Raw genomic sequence first — 23565 nt, forward strand, 5'->3', positions numbered from 1 at the left:
AGAAAAAACCATTAAGGAATTTATTGATAGGTCTGTAAAAGATTTTTGTCATTATAAGTAATAGAATGGCAGTAATGGAAATAATAAAGGCGAATTTTGCAAGAACTGAAGATTGTGCTGTGTACCTTGTCTTAGATGGGAGGAAGGCCAGTGATAACACACTGCTGTATGGTCTTCTCCCGCCATCAAACAAGAGGGTCAGGAAATAGCTGTTGCCAGCTGTTGCCAGGTGAGATGGGTATGCTTGAGATTCACCTGTACTCTAGGATGATCCGAAGTCTGATGATAAATCAGATACGAGGCTATCCTTTGTTTCTAAGTCAGAGTGGAGTAAATGATACCGAAACAATAAACAAAGATCCTTAGTTTTCTCAATGATCCAATAGGAAAGCAAGATTTTAATCTCACAATGTGTAAATTCTGTTGTTTAAAACATACAAATCTACTCTTCCAATGAGAAATCGCAAATCTTGAACAAGGGTTGTCTGATTAGAAATCTTATAATTACTTAAAAAAATCAAAGTTGATATTTAGCATTATGCCCATATAATTCCTTTTTTAAAAATTTATTTATTTATTAAAGTTTTCTGTCTCTTCCCCTCCACCGCCTCCCCTTCCCCTCGCCCTCCCCCAGTCAAGTCCCCCTCCTCGTCAGCCCAAAGAGCAATCAGGGTTCCCTGCCCTGTGGGAAGTCCAAGGACCACCCACCTCCATCCAGGTCTAGTAAGGTGAGCATCCAAACTGCCTAGGCTCCCACAAAGCCAATACGTGCAGTAGGATCAAAAACCCATTGCCATTGTTCTTGAGTTCTCAGTAGACCTCATTGTCCGCTATGTTCAGCGAGTCTGGTTTTAAAATGTTAATTGTCCATTCATCGATCCATGTATCATCTATCTATCTATCTATCTATCTATCTATCTATCTATCTATCTATCTATCTATCTATCTCTATATCATCGTCTTTATCTTTTATCTACTCACCCCTACCTATTATTTATCTTTAATCAATCTATCATCTATTTATCTACACAGAAATATCAACTTACACTTAAAGGGCAATTTCCCCTGTTCATTTTCTGTTTCTTCTATTTAATGAGCGTGTTTTACTCTGTACACCAGGCTGGCCTGAAAGTCACATGTAGCACAAACTATTCTAGAATTTGAAGCAATCCTCATTCTTCACTGTGATTATAGGTGGTGTGAGGCACCATACTTAGCCACAATTTTCAAGATTTAATAAATATTATGTAATAACTAAGAACATAAAATATACAAGCTCCTTCATTTCACAATAAAGATTAAATGTTCCAATATAAGAAAATAAAGACTATTTTCATTTGACAATTACATCAAATTTTAAAATTAATATAAAAATTGCTACATTTTTTACATTATTCATCTTGAGCCAAAAAAGTAGGAAAATATGTTTTAAAAGAAAAAGATAAAATTAATGATACATACCACATTTAACCAGCCATGCATCAAATGTAACAATAATTTACTAGAATATTTTAAGGTGATTACACGTTAAGATTTAGATTCAGAAGTCTTTGTTATGATGTTCAATAACTTACTCTTACAATTTTTAACATTCCTTATGGATATAGCAAACATACGTTTGGTTAGTTACTATGAACTAATTTGCTGACCATTGCTCCCAAGTAGCATTGGCTTCCCAACAGAAGATATTTCCCATGCTCTAACTACTATTGGACACTGCATAACCGGCTAATGAACACCCGATTTTCCCTTTGTGAGGGAATAATAGCTGTTGCCTTCACCTACTCCAGCAAAACTCTGCCTAATAATCATTTTTCCAACTAGCTTATTAACCATAGAATAATATTCACATGCTACGTGAGTGCCCTGCATAGTATAACAGGCTACACTCTGTGTGCCACTCAACATCTTGAAAGCTGATAAGAGAGAGTTAACTTCACTGCTGACATAACATAGCCACCTGGATTATTCTTAAAACTAAAATATTTTTACCTCTGATAAGAAAATTTTAATCATTTAAAAACTTGTATACTAAATGATTAAAGTTTGGTGGGATATTTAATATTTGATAACAAAGATGAAATATACATTCCTTAGGATATGAAGGCAGTTAAAATACAAATATTAGGAATTAAATCTTAAATTTGTACAGAGATAAAGGCAGCCCTTGCCAAGGAAAGCCATTACAAAAGATCAAAGTTAGTTCCTAAGCTTTGTCCATGCTTTTCCAATTGGAAAAACAAACAAACAAACAAACAAAAAAACCCATCTACCTGTTAAAATATATTTTCTTTTCTTGACTGGGCATGAGTGAATATAATAAAGATCAATGTTATTTCTTTTGTGTATATGTGTGTATTTATGTGTTTATGTGTCTATGTGTGAATGTGTTTGCAAGTGAGCATGAAGGCCACAGGTTGGTGCTGGGTGTTTTCCTCAATCTGTTTTCTCCTTACTTTTGGGATAGCATCTCTTGCCGCCCCTCATGTCCACCCATTAGGCTGTATTGCCAGGCCAGTGCCCCAAGGGATCCTCCTGCCTGTTTCCATGTGACTCTGTTGTCCCATGCTAGCAAACAGAAACTAAAATAAGGTTTGCACACTTGATAGTCTAAGCCGTCTCCCCTGACTCCTAATATAATTTCATTTTTACCGAATCCTCAAACGTTACTATGTTATGTACATAACATATATATTAATAAATTAATAATGTAATAATATATTAATAAATTAGGTTCTTTATCTATAATGACACTTACTAAGGAAAGTACCTTCCTACTCTCCAACACTTCATTCAGATGAAGCCATACAAATTATGCTAAAATTTTGTGTAACATGGACTATTCTCATGATGAGTGGCAGCAAAACATCTATGTGATAATGATGAAGTTCAAATGTGCACAGATTTTGAGGCTGCATGTTCAATATCATATACTGACTAATATATAAAACAATGACAGAGGCCAAATAAAAGATTATACACACAAAAATGACATGTAGCCAAAGTCCTTTATGACTTCAACAGGGGTAATAAAGACAAATCCTCAAACATTATTCTGGTTAAATTGCTTATAAGAAATAATGAAAAAGTACAAAAGTAACCAATATAATAATTTAGATATAAGAAATAGTTAAAAAAAAAGTTAAGAAAATCGAGAAAGGGCTGGAGATGTAGCTCAATGTTTGAACACACACATACACACATATCTATACATATTTATACATAATATACATATGTATATATATATGTATTATGTATATGTGTGTGTCAAGTGTAATTAAAAGGCCCACAGTTTGACTTCTAGCAACAATGGAAAAAAATGTTGAAAAAGGATTTTTTTTTGGAAACAGAATTCATACCAAGAATGTACACATAAAAATTATTAAGGCAAGAGAAGGCAAATTTTCATTTGTTTACATTATCAAATCATTCCAAAAATTTAACTGTGGTTAATAATAATCCAATCAAAGGTTTAAATAGTCATGTATAAAGAGTGTGTCAGCACATGATGGACTCCATCACTTGGGAGGCTGATGCAGGAGAATGACTGTAAGCACAAGGCCAACCTGCATTCAGTGACAATGTGATCAACAAAAAAACAAGGAACAAAAACCCAAAGAATCCCCAAAGTCTAAGGTTTAATGTCTATCATACAAATAAATAGTTTAAAAAATCTGAAATTGAAACTAGGCTAAATCAAATATGAAAGTAGCTGCACACAGGATGAACAAGAGTTTATAACATATGTGAACGTGGGAAATGCACTGAGTAGCCTGCCAAGTAGAAACTGGAAAAATGCATAATTATTAGCATCAATATTTTCCTCTGATCTAGGTATAACTTTGACATGACTCCTCTGCAACTGTAGCCATCCTGCATTCATGAAGACATTCATCCGCTCCATCTCTCCTGAATACAGTGAACTTAAAAGCCCTTCCGTAAGCACTCTACACTTACCAATGATACATTACTTCATTTCTAGGCACTAGTCACAAAATGACCTTTCTAAGCTATGGTGTATAATTTTCTTTCTTTGTTTCCTTACTCTTCTTTTCTTTCTTTGCTAACTGCATGTTTAAATATTAGTACAGCTAGAAATAACCACTAATTCCCTAAAATTGCAAAAGGCAACTGAATATTTCTGCACAGCAGCTGTAATACAGAATATTGCAGAACTAAATTATTACAATCGGTGCCAACAGTTTTCTACACTCAGTACTTAGATAATAATAAAAAAAATCAACTTCATTATGGGCATGCTAGCATTTTTTAACAGTTTAATTTAGATAGGTTACAAAATACATTCAAATCAGTTTTAATTACTGTAGACCCGAGAAGCTATAAAATGTTCTCAACCAAATCTCTTTGACCCTGTTAATGTCTCTTCCTTGTTAATCTAAGGTAAACATAGCTTGTAGTGTGCACTTGTTAAAGAATAGGAAAAGGAGGGGTGGGAAGTCCCCTAGCAGTTGTTATTGATTTTAGCATTTACCGACAGAGAGCTAAGTGATGTTTACAAAACAGAACAGATGTAGATGCTGACAAAAAAGGTAAACAATTGCTTCATGGCTTCCTGCCAGACTCTGAACCAAGGCATTAAACTGCGAGTGCAGCACATTTCCCCTATGGATTGCACTTATTGCCACTTCATTTCCTGTGTGCTTCAGCCCTCCACTGCTGTGCCCGGCACTAAGCTATTTCCAGTTCCTTGCTGACCCTTGAGGCCTAGTGCTACTACACACAGCCATTAGAAAAGGGAATTGCATGTGTCTGACAAGGACGGAAACCAATTATTTGATATTTTCTTCAGAATGATGCCCAACTCTGTAGGGAATGAGCAATCATGAAATAATTTACCTCCTGATTTAATTTTTTCCTGCACAAATTAGTTGTAGACAGAACTGACACGCAGCTGCCTGTGACATCGTTCTGTCTTATCAAGATGATACTTGGAATGAAACAGTGAGGTCAGAACTGAATAGGTTGGGGAATCCTGCTTTAAAGAGGCATTGACAAGTTTATCAGATATACTGATCACAGGTACTCTCTGCTGATAGAAGACGACAGAACCTTAGAGCAGCAGTCAAGGACATAAGGATATGGTGACATAAGCCGACCAGGAGGTTGATGTTTTCAAATACCTGTCCAATTCTGTATGCTTCTGTGGACCCGAAACATCAGAGTGTAATTAAAAAAAAAATAACAAACTATGAAAATCAAATTCACATAGATTCATACTTGAATACTCTTCAATTTCCTATTTTTCAGCTCTGTTTTTAAGTATGTGATTTTTATGGGATTCCTGTGTGTGTGAAGGTATGTCTGTGTTTCTTGTGCTATTTCTTTGGCTCCTTTTCTTCTATTTCTGAGTTTGTTTTGTCCTGTTCTGGATTTATTTAGTTATTATTTTTTAGCTGTTTGTTAGTTTTCTGATGAAAGACAGCAAGAGTGTGGATCCAGATATGAGTAGAAGTGGATAGGAAACTCAAATAGTTTGGGTTGGGGAAACAACAATCAAAATATATCAATCAAAAAGTCTATTTTCAATCCAAGAAAAAATTTAAAATGTGTGACATTTCCAGATGTCCATCACACATTTCCTTCTTGCTTTTATATCACCAAAAAGAATGGATTAACCATTTGCAGTTATTCTCTATTGATACATACATTTTATATCCTCTTTTTCCTTTTGAAAATGCTAAAAAAGCAATGCATAAAATACCTCATGGTTGGAATAATAAACACAGCCCATAGGTTACAGATTTGAACACTTGGTTCCCAGCTGGTGTGATAGTTTGCAACGGTTATAGTAGCTTTAGGAGGCAGACCCTTGCTGGACGGAATACATCTCCTGGGGTAGATTTTTTGGGGCTGACAGACTTGTCCTTCCCAGCTCCCACTCTCTACTTCCTGCAAGTGGCTGGAGATGTGACCACTCAGAACCATGCTCCAGACACCTGTTACCATATCTTCCCCATCATTATGAAATCCTAAATAAACTCTATTCTTTTTTTTTAAGTAGAGATTTATCTTTATAAACTCTATTCTTAAAAAAAACATAAAGACAAAATGTCAAAGGACATATTCTTCTGTAACTCAAGTCTCTAAAAATATTTCCCCTGAAAATATAGATCTGTGCTTTTCCTTTTGTTGCCTTTGAGTTTTATAAAGAACATATGAGATATCAGTTTTCATTAAACATAGAAAGCTGCTATAAATTTGCAAAGATTTTAGCTCTATACGTGACTTTGGTTATTAAATCTGCAGGGTCTTTAGTTGTGTCATTTTATTCCATTGTAGGTTCTGGGCTCCACTCACTATTCCCATGAATTTTATAGAATTCTGAGCATGATAATGGAAAATATCCCTTCAAAGAATTCACTCCTCAAATAGCTGGATGATTACTGACTGCATCACAAGAAGCAGCTTTATCAGAGTAATTAGTATTAGTGCAGTTTGGGGTAAGAAGATAAAAGGCAGCATTAAAACATCTTCACACTCCAGCATCCTCCGATGACAGCCATATGTTTGGAGGTCACTAACAGTTCTTTTCAGCAGTGGCTATGTCACAAACCCAAGTGTTCAATTCAATCACCAACTGCATTATTCCTTTGGCTAATGGAAATGTAACCCCTAAAATTTAAGCTTAAAATTTTTCTACCTTGGGGGACAAAATAATGACATTTATTCTCAAGTTTTGGTTATGTCCATGTTACAGAAAGTTACACAAAACTTCAAATTATTTACTCTTATGTTTCACTGACAACACAGAATTCCAATGGTTGTAATAGAGTCCCATCTTGGATGTGGACTTCCTTGCTATTCTGAGCTCATCAATGTGGTTACAAAATAGATTCAACTATAGTGGAGTAAAATACTCTTCTATTTGTGTTTCATGCCGAGAAGAAGCTGTCAACAAGTGCTGCTCGGTTTAGCTTTGGATTGAATAAAAACACACTACTCTACAATTTGACATAACTTTTCATGTCTTTACATGTGTGACTTTAGATCTCTATTTAGGTAGTGCAATCATCAAAGTCCTTATGAGTGTTCTTGTAATGCCAGTAGTAACTTTAAAATATACGTGTAAACACAAGGACTGACTGGAAATCCTTAAGACAGTTGAACATTTTGCACAGTGTTTAGCATTATCACTCATTTCTGAGTGTGTCCTTAACTCAATATAACCAGTTTGGCATTTGTAAACTTCCACAAAGAGATCAGTTCACAGTCAGAAAATCTCATTTTAGAAAAGCTATTTCAACAGTTCAGGGGTAAAGACACACGTTTTCCCACTCTGAGGTAAAGGCATGCATCCACAACCCCTCAACTCATAGCTGGAAGTCCTAACCCCAGGGTGATAGCGTTTGAAGGTAGAACCTCTGAAGGTGATCCCAGGATTATTGCTCTAAAACAAAACAAAACAGCTCAGAGAGTTCCTTAACGCAAGAAGAACCCGAAAAAGAGAGCCCACTAGACTTCATCGCATCTGCTGGACCCCTGATCTCAGACTTGCCAGTCTCTGAAACTTTGACAAATAATAATTTTTGGTTAAGAATACCCCAAATCAACTTTATGGTATTTTTGTTATCTGCTTGGTGTTTGTAATCTGGAAGAACTAAGACATTTCCTAATTTCAGACAAATGTCTTATATTAAATACTTGACTTCATAGATGCAATGCTGATGGCCTAAGATTTTCATAGTTATCAATAATTACAACAAAAATGTTATAACAAAATGTAGACTTTACCAATATGATTTCCATCATAAAGACTGCTATGGATAAGAAAAATCACTAAAAATCTCAGGCCATAGCTAAAATGATTTTATTCTAAAAAGAAGTGTGGGTTTGTGTGCTTATTAAGTTTCCTTTTTGAATATTTATTTAAATACTTTTCTAGATACTAACCACTAGTTGTTAGTATAAAACATACTAGTCAGGAGGAAGCTAATTGATTGTCTAGTGTTAACTGTTAGGGATCTTTTGTGATTTTGTTTGTCGTTGATTTTGGTTAGGTTTTGATTTTTTGTGTGATGGATATGTGTATAAGAATATACTAGACATCTTCAACAAATGGTCTTGGCATAACTGGATGTCAACGTGTAGAAAAATGAAAATAGATCCATATCTATCACCATGCACAAAACTCAAGTCCAAATGAATTAAAGACCTCAATATAAATCTGACCACACTGAACCTCATAGAAGAGAAAGTGGGAAGTAGACTGCAACACATGGGTACAGGAGACCACCTCCTATGTATAACACCAGTAGCAGAGACAAAAATAGCTTATGCTGGAGAGGATGTGGAGTAAGGGGAACACTCATCCATTGCTAGTGGGAATGCAAACTTGTGCAACCACTTTGGAAATCAATATGGTGGTTTCTCAGGAAACTGGGAGTCAACCTACCTCAGGATCCAGCAATACCACTCTTGGGAATATACCCAAGAGAGACCCAATCATACTACAAAAGCATTTGTTCAACTATGTTCATAGCAGTATTATTTGTAATAGCCAGAACCTGGACACAACCTAGATGCCCCTCAATGGAAGAATGGATAAAGAAAGTGTGGAATATATACACATTAGAGTTCTACTCAGCGGTAAAAAACAACGACATCTTGAATTTTGCATGCAAATGGATGGAAATAGAAAACACTTTACTGAGTGTGATAACCCAAACCCAAAAAGATGAATATGGTATGTACTCACTCATTAGTGGACTCTAGCCATAAACAAAGGACATTAAGCCTAGAGAAGCCAAATTACAAGGTGAACCCAAAGAAAAACATATATAGATCCTCATGGAAATTTGAAGCAAACAAGATTGTAGGGCAAAAGTTGGGAGCATGGGGGTGGGGGGTGGGTTGGAGGAAGGGGATGGTGGAAATGGAGGAGGGCAGATAAAGCACCAGGGAAGAAGATATCTACATTAAGGAAGCCATTTTAGGGTTGGTAAGAGACTTGGCTCTAAAGGGGATCCCATGTGTCCACGGGGATGTCCCCAGCTAGGTCCTTGGGCAGTAGAGGAAAGGGAGCATGAACTGTCCTTGCCCCACTATCACACTGATGATTATCTCAAATCACCATAGAATCTTCGTCTGGCAACGGATGGAGATAGAGACAGAGACCCTTGAAGGCGTAAGTCACGAACAATGCCACACCAGTTTGGAATTATGATTAATAGAGTGGTATTTATTTAAAGAAGAAAAAACTTACAGATCATCGTCCCAGACAACAGCCCTCTGCGCAACCAGAAAGGGAATCTAGTGGTTGGTGGAGCAGGAGAGCAGAGGAAGTAGCCGGTTTTTTAAAGGGAGAGAAACCACGCCCCAATGGGCTGGTATCTCAGCAGCTATTGGTTGGAGGGGCGGAAGGACCTCCCGCAACAGACCCTCATCAGAGCAAGGGACTGAGCTCCCAAGGTCCAGTTGAAAGGCAGAGGGAGGGAGAAGACAAGCAAGAAAGTCTGGACCACAAGGGGTTGGTCCACCCACTGAGACAGTGTGCCTGTTCTAATGGGAGCTCACCAAATCCAGCTGCACCGGGACTGAATGAGCATGTGATCAAACTGGACACTGAATGTGGCTGACAATGGGGGCTGACTCAGAAGCCATTGATAAAGGCACTAGGACTTGTTTCTACTGCATGTTCTGGCTTTTTAGGACCCTAGTCTATATGGATGCACAGCTCCCTAGGCCTGGATATGGGGGGAGGGCCTTGGACTTCTCAAAGGGGAAGGTTCCTTGCCCTCTCTTAAACAGGGAGGGGGAGGAAGAAGGGGGAGTGGGAGGGGAATGAGAGGGGGGAGTAAGTGTAAATTTTTGAGTGGAAAAATAAAAATAAATAAATAAATAAAAAATAAAAAAAGAATATACTTGATAGAAAAATCATAAAAGTGTAGGTGAAGCTCTTTTAGTCCTATAGACTTTGGTTCTGGGTGTTTGTTCAAGTGGCTATGTTAATCTAGTGGTGTGATTTTTATTTGCACATTCAATACAATAAAGTGATTTTTATTTTTTAGAAACAGTAAATTGTGATAAGGTATACAAATCTCAGAATGAGTCATTTTGACTGTCTACTTACAGTGTTGGAACACCACAGTTTTAAAAATTAGCAGTACAGCTGTCTTTATACCATTAGGGAGAACAAACAAGTATTACAAAGAGGGAGGGAGCAGACGAAAACTGAATGAACTTTAGTGCTTGCTGATATTTGCTAGACAGGGGCATACCTATGACTTAAACTCACTTTACAACTGCTTCCCCATTTCTGTCTCGGCCTTCTGTCTGGACAACACTGACCAGAGAAAGTTAGGTGACCAGAAAGCAAAAGTACCTGGAGACTATATAACTTACATGCTACGCCCTCCACACAAATACAACACACTTCCCATCACAGTCATAAATCTTACACACATAAGGATTTCCTTAGTGTTAAGAACTGGTTGTTGAATAAAACTGTTTCTTACGAAGCTTTGAAACATCCTAGGAGGAAATTTCACTTCTGAATGTAGTAGTATTGCAACATTTTTCACCCACAAAACATTGTCTGGAATTGCTGAACACTGTAATTTCTGGGTGGTAGAACAACAAAAATAAATCAAAGAAAGCAAAAAATGTTCACCAGGGCAGTGGTGGCACACGACTTTAATCCCAGCACTCTGGAGTTAGAGGCAGGTGAATCTCTGAGCTGGAGGCCAGCCTGATCTACAGAGTGAGTTCCATGACAGCCAGGGAAACCCTGTCTCAAAAAAAAAAAAAAAAAGGTCCAAGCCTTATATAAGAATAATGTTAACTAATGGTATTATTAATATATCAGTGACAAAATGAATTTCAAAACTGGCAAGAAGTTATCAACTATTTCAATATATTAGTTACTTTTAGCTAAAATCTTGGATTGAATCTCAAACAATTGTCTATTTGCATCTCTTGGAATAAAATTAGATTCGCCATCCAGATACCTTATACATAGTAAGTAAAAAAAATAAAAGTAATATTTTCCTTTTAGAGCAAAACTGAATTTTATTTCTAGATTGTTTCCCAGTATGAGCATCGATAGCGTGACTTGCCACATCACTACTGTCACAGTTCCAAACTGGATACTGCTCAAGTCTGTACACAGAGAAACCAGTGCATATGAAGTAGTTAAAATAAAAACTATCTTTACATTTTAAAAGTTTTCTGTCTTACAAACCAATTAATTCAATAAAGGACAGTAGTATCAGGTTTGTCATAATAAATTTGAATATTATGACAAAGTAATTGACATCTTAAGATCTTGGGTTCTGTGTAGATGAAACAGGAGTAACACTCAACATTTCAGGGATGCATTAAGAATCAAACGTTCTAGCAGTGCAGAAAGGGTTAGGGTTGCACATGTAGGATAAAAACACACGTAGAAAGTGTTACTCTATGAGTGACTTTACATATTTGTAGATAGGTACTAAGGAAAATGAAAATGATCAAAGAGAAAACATCAACAAATATAATTTTGCATTTGTATTCTGGAAATCTTATACTTCATTAAGTAATTTCTGTAAAATATACTCTAAGTTATTTTTGTTTTATCAAAACTCATGCTGGAACACACCATTAATCCCAGCACCTGGGAGGTGAAGACCCCTGTGAATTTGAGGACAGCCTGGTCTACAGAGCAAGTTGCAGGACAGACAGGGCTAAGCAGAAAAACTTGTCTTGAAAATAAAACAACAACAAAAAACAAAACTGCAGAATTAGAACAGCTAATAACTTGGAACATACAAAACCCTACTGTAAATCTCATGAAGTTCTTATTTGATCCAGTCTTCTCTAAAGAGGATAAATACAGACAAGTAGATTTAAGTCTAGGTTGATCATTTGACTGTCGACTGGTTCCTTGGTGAACACCTACTGTGAAGAGATGTACAGAAGGGAAGATGTTGGTGGCTGAATGCCCCTAAAGAGAAAGACAATCAATCCTCTTTTGATTTGCTGATGGGATGGCCCAGAGAAGTTTAAAAACCCTTCTACTAAAAAGCCCTCAAGACTAAACATGAAGCAAACATGGTAATGAAATAAAAGGGAAGACAAAAAAGTAAATTACTAGGAATATTTGAAGACAAAAGTTAAATGAAGAAACTCTGCTTTGAGTTTTGCTTATTGTCCACTAGTTTTCCACGCTCCCTCCTATCACAAATACAAAGGCATGAGAATGGCAGTTTGCATGCTGCGAATCCTAGGTTTTGCTTAAGGGAAACCAGATCTCCCAGAGAGAGATATTGTAGAAGTCTTTTGCATCTTCTATGTGACACTCAAAGCTATATACTTAGCCAGTTAATCTATCTCTGTCTGTAAAGAACAAATTTGGTTATTCTCGGTGTCAAACTGTAGGCGTATAATACTGTTGTAGAATCAGAAAGAGTTTAGACTTCTAAGGATCTTCATATATTATTTAATGCGAGTCTTCCAAACACTGCAAGGTTAATGACTTAGTGGGGGTCATAAAGCAAGGGGCCGCATCAGTCTGTCAAAGCCAGAAAAACTGACTTACAATCAAATTGTACTGTTTACCTTCTTAATACAAACTAATTGCAAACAAGGTACATATACCAGTATTTCCCCTCAAAATAGTACTACGATATAAAAAACTGGGGGACAAGTGCTCATAATCATTGTACAAACTCAATTTGAATATTTTAACTCTATGGGTTTAATACACGATACATTTTCCATGTATGCCAATTTGTCTAATAAAAAGATGAAAAAAATCTAAAAAAAAAAAAGAAAAGCAAGAACACTTACTGAGTAGTATACAGAGCCAGAAACGTGATAATGGAAACAAAATGTTAAAGTGTTTGGCAAATAATTCTTTTTGCTATATGAATTACAGTGTTTCGTGCTGGTTTTGACAGATGGGCTTGTGGCATGTCAGGATAATACATCAAGGCCTGATCTGAAGCTCAGTAGTAGAGTATGTGCCTAACATGTGCAAGGCCCTGTGTTTACTCCAGTACTGGAGAAAAAGAAAAGAAAGAAGAAAAAAGGAGCGAGGGACAGAGGGAATCATTGTAAAACAAGGGAAGCTCCTTTCTGTGACTTAGTAGCTGTGTAGCTATGAGAATATTACTTCTCCTGGTCTCAGCTTTCCCTCACATAAAATATGAAAAACTGTTCAAAAGTATATATCATGATATCATGGCAAAGAGTAATCACTTTATTTAATGCTCAAGTAACAGAGATGATTCGTAGACTAAATGTGAAAAAAACTCAGTAGGGCCAAACTGTCCTAGCGCATAAAGGACCTAGAGGTATTTATGTGGACAAGACTATAGCAAACAAACAAATCTCACACTACATTAATAGACTGCAAAAGAGGAACCAAAACAAAAGAATTTCAGAATGGAGTTGTGTTCTTTTCAATAAGAAATGCAGCCCAGTGTGAAGAAGAGTCGAACAGTGACTGCACTGACAATGAGAAGAATCAGACAATTAAAATACGTGATATAGGATGGAGTGTGCTCACAGTGAGGGATGCAGGATGGAGTGTGGTCACGCTGAGGGGTGCAGGATGGAGTGTGCTCACAGTGAGGGATGCAGGATGGAGTGTGCTCACAGTGAGGGATGCAGGATGGAGTGTGCTCACAGTGAGGGATGCAGGATGGAGTGTGCTCACAGTGAGGGGTGCAGGATGGAGTGTGCTCACAGTGAGGGATGCAGGATGGAGTGTGCTCACAGTGAGGGATGCAGGATGGAGTGTGCTCACAGTGAGGGATGCAGGATGGAGTGTGCTCACAGTGAGGGGTGCAGGATGGAGTGTGCTCACAGTGAGGGATGCAGGATGGAGTGTGGTCACAGTGAGGGATGCAGGATGGAGTGTGGTCACAGTGAGGGATGCAGGATGGAGTGTGCTCACAGTGAGGGATGCAGGATGGAGTGTGGTCACAGTGAGGGATGCAGGATGGAGTGTGCTCACAGTGAGGGATGCAGGATGGAGTGTGGTCACAGTGAGGGATGCAGGATGGAGTGTGCTCACAGTGAGGGATGCAGGATGGAGTGTGCTCACAGTGAGGGATGCAGGATGGAGTGTGCTCACAGTGAGGGATGCAGGATGGAGTGTGCTCACAGTGAGGGGTGCAGGATGGAGTGTGCTCACAGTGAGGGGTGCAGGATAGAGTGTAGTGGAGGCTATTACTTAAAATCTCTACTCAGTTTTCCCTTTGTTCAGTGAAGATACTGAACACCACATCAGGAAGTTAGAATTAGGTAAGATGATACAAGTCCCTATTTCAACCAATAATTTTTTACGTAAGCAATGCTCTTTCTATAGTCTAGTGTATAATAGCAAAATATCAGTGATCATAGAGAAATATAATTATATTAAATATAATGCTTTCCCATGTAGTCAATCCAGATTGTATTCCAAAAGGAATACAAATTACTGTTGCTTCTTGAAGTGGTAATTTGTTAATAAACAAATTCTGGAAAGAAACAAGAGCATGACTGGTCTGTTAAGCTACTGCTTCTTATATGTAGTAAGGACTCATTTGGTTTCCTTATTAATTTACTGTCTGCCTCATAACCTTAAACATGGTTGCTACTAAATGAATCCTTTGATAGACAGTCAATAAGGCTGAACTAAATTATTGTCAGGTGGCCTACTTGGCCAAGAAAGCTTGAAATTTCTACTCCTGATGACAGAACAGTTCATTCTATACTTTGAGACACAGTGCAATAGTATGGCAGTTGAAATCGGGTGTTATACAAAACAAACAAAACACACACACACACACACACACACACACACACACACACAAACCTATATAGGAGTCTTTGGTGTGGACAGGAATCCTGACTGGTCACAATCCAGAGTGAGTTAATATAAGTATTTATTTCTGTATGTAAACTATTCTCAGCACAGTGCCTAAAATATAGAAAGAACCTATTTAAAAGTGACAACTATGAGAATACAGGTAACAGTGTTTGAGACAGATCAAGGCAATTAGGTTTGTGTGATCTAATTCCAACCCCAGTGTTAACGTGGAGTTACATACTTTGCCTCTAGCAGCCCAAGACTCATTTCAACTGAATTATCCTATCTTCCACTATAAACTGTACTTAGCCCAGACAAAACTTTTGTACACAAAAAATTTTATAAGCAAACAGGATTTAAATTTTACACACACACACACACACACACACACACACACACACACACACAATATTTTTAAAAAGCATGCACAGGCATAAAATGTATTTCAAAATTATGTGTTAACAATAAGATAAAAGTATATTTGCTTGGTATAGGCCCACCACGATATTGTTGTTGAGTTAGAGGACCGCAATGTCACCTTTGTCTTAATGGTAACCAACATACCTGCTAAACAGTATGAGTTAGCATCCGAAGTGAAGACTGGAACTTCGGGAGGATGTTGGCTTCCTTGAAAATGTATCTATCACATTAATTTAAGTAAAATATACAGTGACATGCAAAATGTCAACTGGCAAATAATTAACCAGTGGATAATTTTCAAATACTTAAATAATATAGTTTAGGAACTCATTTAAAAATAAAAAATTCTTAATGTTTCATAATTGATAATAAAACAATCACATTTTTATTTTTATTTTTCTCCACTGGTTTCCACCAAAGAAAGAAAGTTTATCATAGTGTTTTCTTTTCTTTTCTTTATTCATTAATAACTGAATAAAATTAGAAATTTTAAGTCATTTTATTTATATTTTGTAATACAAAATAGAGAAAACATTAAGTGTTTCATAAGGTGCTATACTGCTTGAGCAACTAAAAAATATTTTATGGTAACTATTTATAATTTATATTTAATATAACTGCCTCACTAAAATGTAATTTTTTGACTTCTAATTTTAGTTAATGTAAATTTAAACCAATTTTCAACAACTCCTCTTAAGTAATACTGTTCTGCTTTTAGAAGATACAGTAAAGTTCATTCTCTTCTGTTGTACATAGATTTGCACATACATTTATATTTGCATGCACACATATGCGTTTCTTCCAGCTAATACTTTCATTTTTATATGACTTCCAGTTTCAGTATCACTAACAATTTAACAAGAGATGAAACACTTCCATGACTGCACGTACAGAAAAGGGAACATGTGAGCTGAAAGCTCACTCATTTATTTTCTGGTTTATCTTGAAGCCTGCAATGGGACTGAACCACGTACCAACAACAGGAGAGCCTGAAAGTTAAAGATGTAAAGGGCAGAGTGAAATCAGACAGAAATGTGAGCATCACTGACCCGAAGCACGCATGGTTCCTCTGCGCTTGCTCGAGCTCTTGACTGTTTTAGCTACAGGAACAGCATTTTTTATGAACTGCAGCTCACAAAAATTTTCAAGAATTTTTGCCATTTCTTCAGTAATTGTATCCAGGTAAGATTCTTTAATGAATTGTGCCATTGAGGATGGAGCTAAAATTTCACATAGTATGTTAAAATCCTCTTTTATCATTGAATATATCATGAGCATTGTATTTTGGGATCCATGAGCAATTACTTCTAAATCTGAATCTCTGTTGTAGGAAGGAAAGGAGTTTTGCAGAAATTTAGCCAGCAGTCTCTTTTGTATGATTTGGTACTTGGCAACCACTTCTGATTCTGGGTAGAGCAGGAGGAGCTGCTGCACACATTGACTTTTCAGTTCAATTCTTCGCTGTGAATTGTTGATCTCAGTATGGCTTTCTAGCCTGCTCACCAAGAAGCGTCGAAGATGTAATCGTATATCATCCCAAACAGACTTCACATCCACAGAGGAGTGATCTTCCACAGAATGCAGACATGTCCTGGAGAGGAAAGAGAAAGAGGTCCCACCTAGGAGTGACAGGAATGAGATGTTGCTCTGACAGCAGAGGTCCCAGAGTAGATCCAGGATCATTTCTTCTTGATTTTCTTCATTATTCAATACATCTTGCTGATAAAAGTGAATGATACCATTAGACACGTAATTAAATCTGAGCATAACAAAAATAATTTCTAAGCACATAATTTCATAATTGATTAGAATTTAGAATGACTGTCCTATACACAACATAGTTTTGTAAGGTGTTTAGGATTCAGTCATTGCTGACAGTATAGATTGTATTAACCACTATAGACCGGCCATTTGTTGAGTTGCACCTCTGCACATGCACCTTGTAGCCCTCACTATTCTCTGTAACCAAGCTGTAGCAAAACTACATTACTAAATATAGAGCTGTTAGGAAAAAATGAGTTCTTCAGATAAAATAAAATTAAGATCATGTCTTAATTAATTCCTGGCAGATACTTTTTATGCCTGAATGAATATACTTACTATAAAACCTCAAACAAAATAAAAATCATTAAGATAATTCTAGAAAAAAATAATTCAATATAGTTGGTGCCTAGGAGTTACCAATAGCTGCCATCCTGAGAAATACAATTTAATTCTTTGGGAGATTTCAACTTTCATTTAAATTCATTACTGACAATCATGTTAAGAAAGATCTTTACTTTAAAAATTAATATGAGAATATTTCTGTTGTCTCCAAAGAAATAACTAACTCAAACTGGGACAAAGAAATCAGAAAGGCTTCCCAAAAGACATTAGAAAATTATTCCTTTAATCTTTCTGTGTTGGTAGAACACAGTGGTAGTGTAAGAGGAATAACAAAAGAACAACCAATGACTTTCTCCTTGGACTCTGAACTGCACTGCATTCTGCACACATGATGATTTTCCTAATTAAGTCCATTTCAGCCACTACTGAAATTAGTTCCTATTCTGTAAGGAGAAACAAGCTTATCAGAAAACAAATGGAAGCAAGGCTCCAATGACATAAAAGTTAGCCTGGCTTCGAAATTTCTTATTGATAAGGAAAGAACAGGTATTATGTATAATTCAGGATTGGCCCCCATTCACTCTAAGTACGCACTTCAATGCACATTTAATGTGCTATTTTTAATAATTACAGCCAATATCTATATCTTGTTATATAAAAAACATTTTCCCATATATTCTCTGGCTTATTCATTAGGAAAACTCTATGACACTGATATCTGAAAGCTCTAGGAGTCTAATTTCTGGGTAAGGATATCCGGCGTGTGTGGAGTGGGGAGCTGAGCACAGACACTCGGATTCATCCTCTCCGCCTGGAGCCTTCGGCACATCTCTCAAAGTTCGCACTACTTAGAGCTTTACAGAGCTCTGACATAGGAAATGTTCTCATAGAGTCTAGGACCCAGCAGCACTAAGGCAATTCAATGAGTCAGATGTGTTAGATTAGCATCTCATCTTTACATTTCTCTAAGCCAGCTAATAGTTGTAAATATTTGACCAAACAAAAACCAGTAGACTACAGTGGTTCAAGATGTGTTTTGTATGATTACTTAAAACTTGAAAATATCATTCTAAAGACCAATTTGTTACCTAGTTAATAACTTTCAGTAAAGAATAGATATATAAAAATGCCATTGACACTGACACAATTAGCATGTAAAAACTGATGTTATTTTAATTTGAATCTGTTTTGATAACATGGTTATTGCTCAAAAATAACATGATCAATTATGTAAAAAAAACAAAACATGAATTCGAGCAAAATTAAGTTGGCCGCTGATTTGCAGTGAATAGAGAATGACTTCTGTGTGACAGATGAAAAGATGATTGAAATCCTTTGCTTTTAATTAAAAGAGAAAGTATTATTACATCAACACGAATGAAATACAACACACATGGCTCCTAATAGAAATTAAAGGAATAACTACATCCATATTTCTTCTGCAAGGCTCCACCTTCAAGAGGTAATGGGTGAGAAGAATTTCCTAAAAGGTTAAGCTTCAGGGCATATATAGTCTTCCTTTGTCTTCCTTGTATTACTTCATAGGCATGAAAGAGACATAATAACAACAGACAAAAACTATTTTCATCTGATTCTGTCATCCTAAACCTCCAGATACTTTCCACATCTGCTTTGGTCGCTGCTTTTGATGTTAGGACAAAAACAGTCCTTTTCTCCCTACTAAATTAAATTAAAACCATAGCTAAAGAAATTCTACTTCCTAAAAATGGTGCTGTTTCTATGAGAATCTGTTTTTGTAACCTAGCCAACTCTGTAGATGTGGGTTTAACAATAACTATTCTTGTTAAAGGTTAACCAAAAAAACTTCCCTCTAGTAGGCAGCTGGCAATAAAGAGTGAACATCAATTAACAGGGGTCTTGTATACATTTCTACTTCCACTGAAACAAAACGAAGTGGGTATTATTGTGAGTGAGAATACAGAGGACGAGAGGTGTGGGCACAAACACCTCAGATACAAACAAGGGGCACAAACACCTCAGATACAAACAAGGGGCACAAACACCTCAGATACAAACAAGGGGCTCTTGCTGTCTGATTTGAGCACAGAGAAAATCAGCATTGGGAAGAACACAAAGTCTAATAATCTGAACTTCTTTGGAGACAACCTTGGGTCATATCAGCGTGTTCTGCATCAGCATGCTGCGTATCACATTACATGCCACCCGGAAAGGAGGCTATTTAACTTCCATTTCCATACAATTTACTTTGGTGCCAAAATTTTTAAAAATAAGTTATAGAATTTGGCAGGGGAAGAAATATAATCCAAAAACAAAAAGACAAAAAAATACCCACAAACTCAAACCCCTCCATAAGACAGGATATTACCAATGCAGTAAACATTTACATATTGTAATTCAACCAGTTGTGTTCCATGCTTCCCCACTTTACCATAAAGCAACAATTTTTTTTACCATTATTTTGAGGAATGCTATCAAATCTCCATGGGAAATAGATGGTGACTTAGATGCAACATAATCATAGCTAGCAAGCCACTTGAAGCAGTCAGTTGTTGTCTGCAGCTGCACATCTGGACAAAGTTTGTTTACTTCAAACTGTATTTCTTCAATGCAATGCTCTATGCTACAAAGAAGAAAAATAATTATTTTGGTAGGATGTAGGTAATACCATCTACAATATCATAGGTTCTTAAATGGTATATGATTGAACACAATCTAAACATACAGCTCTATAGAATATACACATGATGCTAAAATAGCAAGAAATGGTTATTATTCATTTTCATTCATAGTTGGAAATGGTTCAAATTTTTATTGAAATACTGTATTTGGAGAAATAGTGAATATCCAACTACTTGCATTAAAGTATGCATGAGGCCCAGACGTAGTGCACTGCTTACAGTAAACAGAAGCAGAGAACACACCCAATGGCTGTGGAAATCAGAGCCATACATTACATGCCAAAAGGCCAAGGATGGGACATGCAAGACTGCAATCAATGCAATAGTAAAAGTCAAGAAACATTTACAGAAAGCTTCAGATTTAAAACACCATCTACACAATATTAGTACAGTTAAATACTTATGTTGACATTCAACTTATTCCAAAACCAAAATACATAAAAAGGCTGGAAGAAAACAAATGTTAATAAATATGTATGTAATAATTGGATGAAGTTTAAATTTTACTTTTTCTCTATAAGTTCATACAGCACAAAGATGAGCTGCCTTACGTACAAAAAAGCTTTTTAAAAACATATTAAATATTAATATATCTGTTTAAAATTTCTACTCATAAATGCGCTGTTATATGAATATCCATATACAATTTTTATATCTATGCTTATAAATCTTCTATGGGGCAAACTTGTGACCCACATGATGGTGGAATATCTAAAGTATAAGAACAAGAATGTTGATAAAAACACATTACTTTAACTGAACTCACCCAAATCTGACAGTGGTGCAACTTTCTCTTAATGCTATCAAGGAAGATTGTTAGTAAAAAATAATTAATAATTGTTATTAATTATAGGTTCCACATGATAAGACCTTGTGGGGTTTAATGGCCACATTCTGCTTATTAAAATTCATGCTTATGTCCCTGAAATTTATTAGATACGGGTTGGCAGAGTAAAGCTATCCAGGAGACTTCTGGACATGAGTGAATTTAAATGAAGTTACCTGAAAAAAAAAATAAATTCTGAAAATCACAGAGCACTTTCATGAAAACCAAGAACTTAAAAGAAAAATACTCCTCTGGCCATAGCAGCGGACTTTCCTGAGGGGACAATAGTCCTCAGAAATGCCAGCTCTAGGTCTGATGCGCCCTTTCTTACTTACTGAAGCATTCCCATGGACCTAGAAACATGATGCCCTAGGCATACATCTCAGCTCTGGGTACATGTATCAAAAGTTTGTATCGTAGGGTCCTCCCGAGCTTCCTTCGGGAAACCTGATAGAGTGCAGCAGCAGGAAACAGTTTCCCTCAGCTCTCACTCAGCCTCTCAGCTATCTCTCTAACATCTGAACCTGGGAGGAGGCCAGGAAAGATGCTGAAAAGTATGTGAAGCCTCCAGAGTGCTGGGCACTTCAGTAATTTGTCCAAACAAGGACAAAGGGCCTAGGCAGGCATTGCAAGGGGCCTCCCGCAGTGCTAGGAACTAAAAAGCTGCACTTGTTTCACTTGATTGTGCTTTCAGCCGCTATAAAATTATCTTGTCAGTCTGTCATTCACACACCACGCATCTTGTTTTAAAATGCAATTATTTGATTTCATGTCGACTTATATAAAAGGCTATGTTCAAAATTTAGGCTCCCAATGAAGTATGGAACCATACCTAACAAATCATCTTATCTAACGAGATCAAAATTAAACATAAATAAATAAATTTAAACATCTCAAAGGTAGTATTCTCATGTACATGTAGGAATCCTGTCAACAGATGTCAGTCTAAGCTTTCTTAAATACCACATGTTGTTATTCTGAATTAAATACTTAACTGCAGAATTATTCAAAATCTCCTTTAGTAGGAAAGTCAGTTATGAAAACATTACAAATATAATTCAAGGAACAATAATACAATAAGCATATTTATTGTTAGAACTCAAATATTACTACAAAACTTAAAAAGTCTGACAAATATTAGACCTGCCTCTTTAAATAGCCACAGAACTCAAACTGACAACATGAGCTACTTTGGTGAGATATTTTTACAGCACTTTTCTACCTATTTTTGTATTTTTTTCTATTTTTCACTGGAAAAATAAATATTGCAGTAGGCAATTGTATCAGTGTCAGCAAAATTTGATCTAAGAACTAAATACAAGTTGTCCATAATTAGAAAATAGAATAAAATGAGTCTTTAAATACAACACTACGTGTCTAATGTTCTGTCCCTCTATATCTCATTAAACTAATAAGTTCCAGTCAGCTCAAAACTGTTGAAAGGCTTTGTGCAACTTTCTTATTCAACTGTCTGTGGGTATAATCCACAGTCCTCATCCATGTGGAGTATTGACACTATTCAACTGTGGGTATAATCCACAGTCTTCATCCATGCGGGGTATTTATACTATTCAACTGTGGGTATAATCCACAGTCCTCATCCATGCGGGGTATTTATACTATTCAACTGTGGGTATAATCCACAGTACTCATCTATGTGGGGTATTTATACTTTTGTTATCAGTTGTGATATGCGTTTAAAGTAAATAATTCATTGCCACTGACTTCTATCCTCAAAAGTACAAGTCACATAGTTTTAGCTTGAGTGGAAACAAAGAAATTAGCATGAGAATGACTTGAGAAAGTGACTGCCTCTCTGGAAAGGCAGGTGAAGGTTCGGTGACCTCTGGGCGCACTGGTCCATTCTGGTGAATCACTGCTGTGGGAAGGTGAAAGACCCCGTGGCTCATAAAACTTGATGATATTAAGAAGAAGGAAAAGGAATTCATGCGTAAGTTGTCAGGGTCACTGTAAGAAATACAGCTTGGAAAATTCAAGCATAAGAAAAATACTGTATTTAAGAGTGAATTGCTAATGTTCTTTTTTCTTCTAAAAGTAATGTGGAAAACCCATATCATAGAGATGTTCATTACTCATTCCATGTGCACTACCAGGAGATAAATACAACTGTTAGAATACGAAATACCCAGGGCAATTCAACTGCTGAAGTGTAAGTGTGGCATAACTGATTCGGCACGACATACAATTTTCTAAAAGCTATTCTGTTAGAAGGCAATACATGAGTGCATAAATGATTTATACTCTTGTGAACCATAGTTATTATTCAGTATTTTATTTTTGAAAATATATGTACTCTATACTATTATGTTTATTCTCTAGAGTATAATAAAAACATAATTGAATTTGATGAAAAATAGAGTTGATTCTAAATGTGGTATACAGCACATACAGCTACTCCCTTCTTCCATCCCTGGTGAAGATCAATGGTCACTTGAGGCTAGAGGTTCATTTTTAATATAGGGGCAATAAAAGGCTTTTAATGTAAGAATTGTGTCCTATACTATGATTTTCTTGTAAAATTAACATCAAATTTCAACCTAAATAATAAGTTATGAATGCAAAGAGTTTTAATCATTATTATACTCTTAAATATGATTTTTATTGATCAAGTGGGGGCAAAATAGAGAACGATTTAGCAAATAATGAAGCAATATATTTTGTTAATATATAACAAAAACATCATTCAGTGCCTTGCTTTGTTTTGATGGCACTAAACCAATTACTATGGAAGCTAATCT

General features: G+C 36.3%; 1 protein-coding gene across 6 annotated transcripts in view; it reads right to left on the reverse strand.

The window, feature by feature from the left end:
• Kiaa0825 (KIAA0825 ortholog) overlaps positions 1-23565 on the reverse strand; it is a 414990-nt gene that overhangs the window by 333185 nt on the left and 58240 nt on the right. For all 6 annotated transcript variants that reach the window (XR_007588753.1, XM_050122178.1, XM_050122180.1 and 3 more), the window contains exons 4-5: positions 19754-19922; positions 16264-16933 (exon numbers count right to left, since the gene is read on the reverse strand). Coding sequence is in view for 5 of the 6 variants with exons in the window: in XM_050122178.1 (XP_049978135.1) it covers positions 16264-16933; positions 19754-19922 (839 nt within the window). In the remaining variant the exon portion in view is untranslated. The remainder of the gene's footprint in view (positions 1-16263; positions 16934-19753; positions 19923-23565) is intronic.

The sequence above is a fragment of the Alexandromys fortis genome, unplaced genomic scaffold, assembly GCF_014885135.2.
Source record: "Alexandromys fortis isolate MF-2015 unplaced genomic scaffold, M_Fortis_MF-2015_v1.1 scaffold_163, whole genome shotgun sequence".
Lineage (NCBI taxonomy): Eukaryota > Metazoa > Chordata > Mammalia > Rodentia > Cricetidae > Alexandromys > Alexandromys fortis.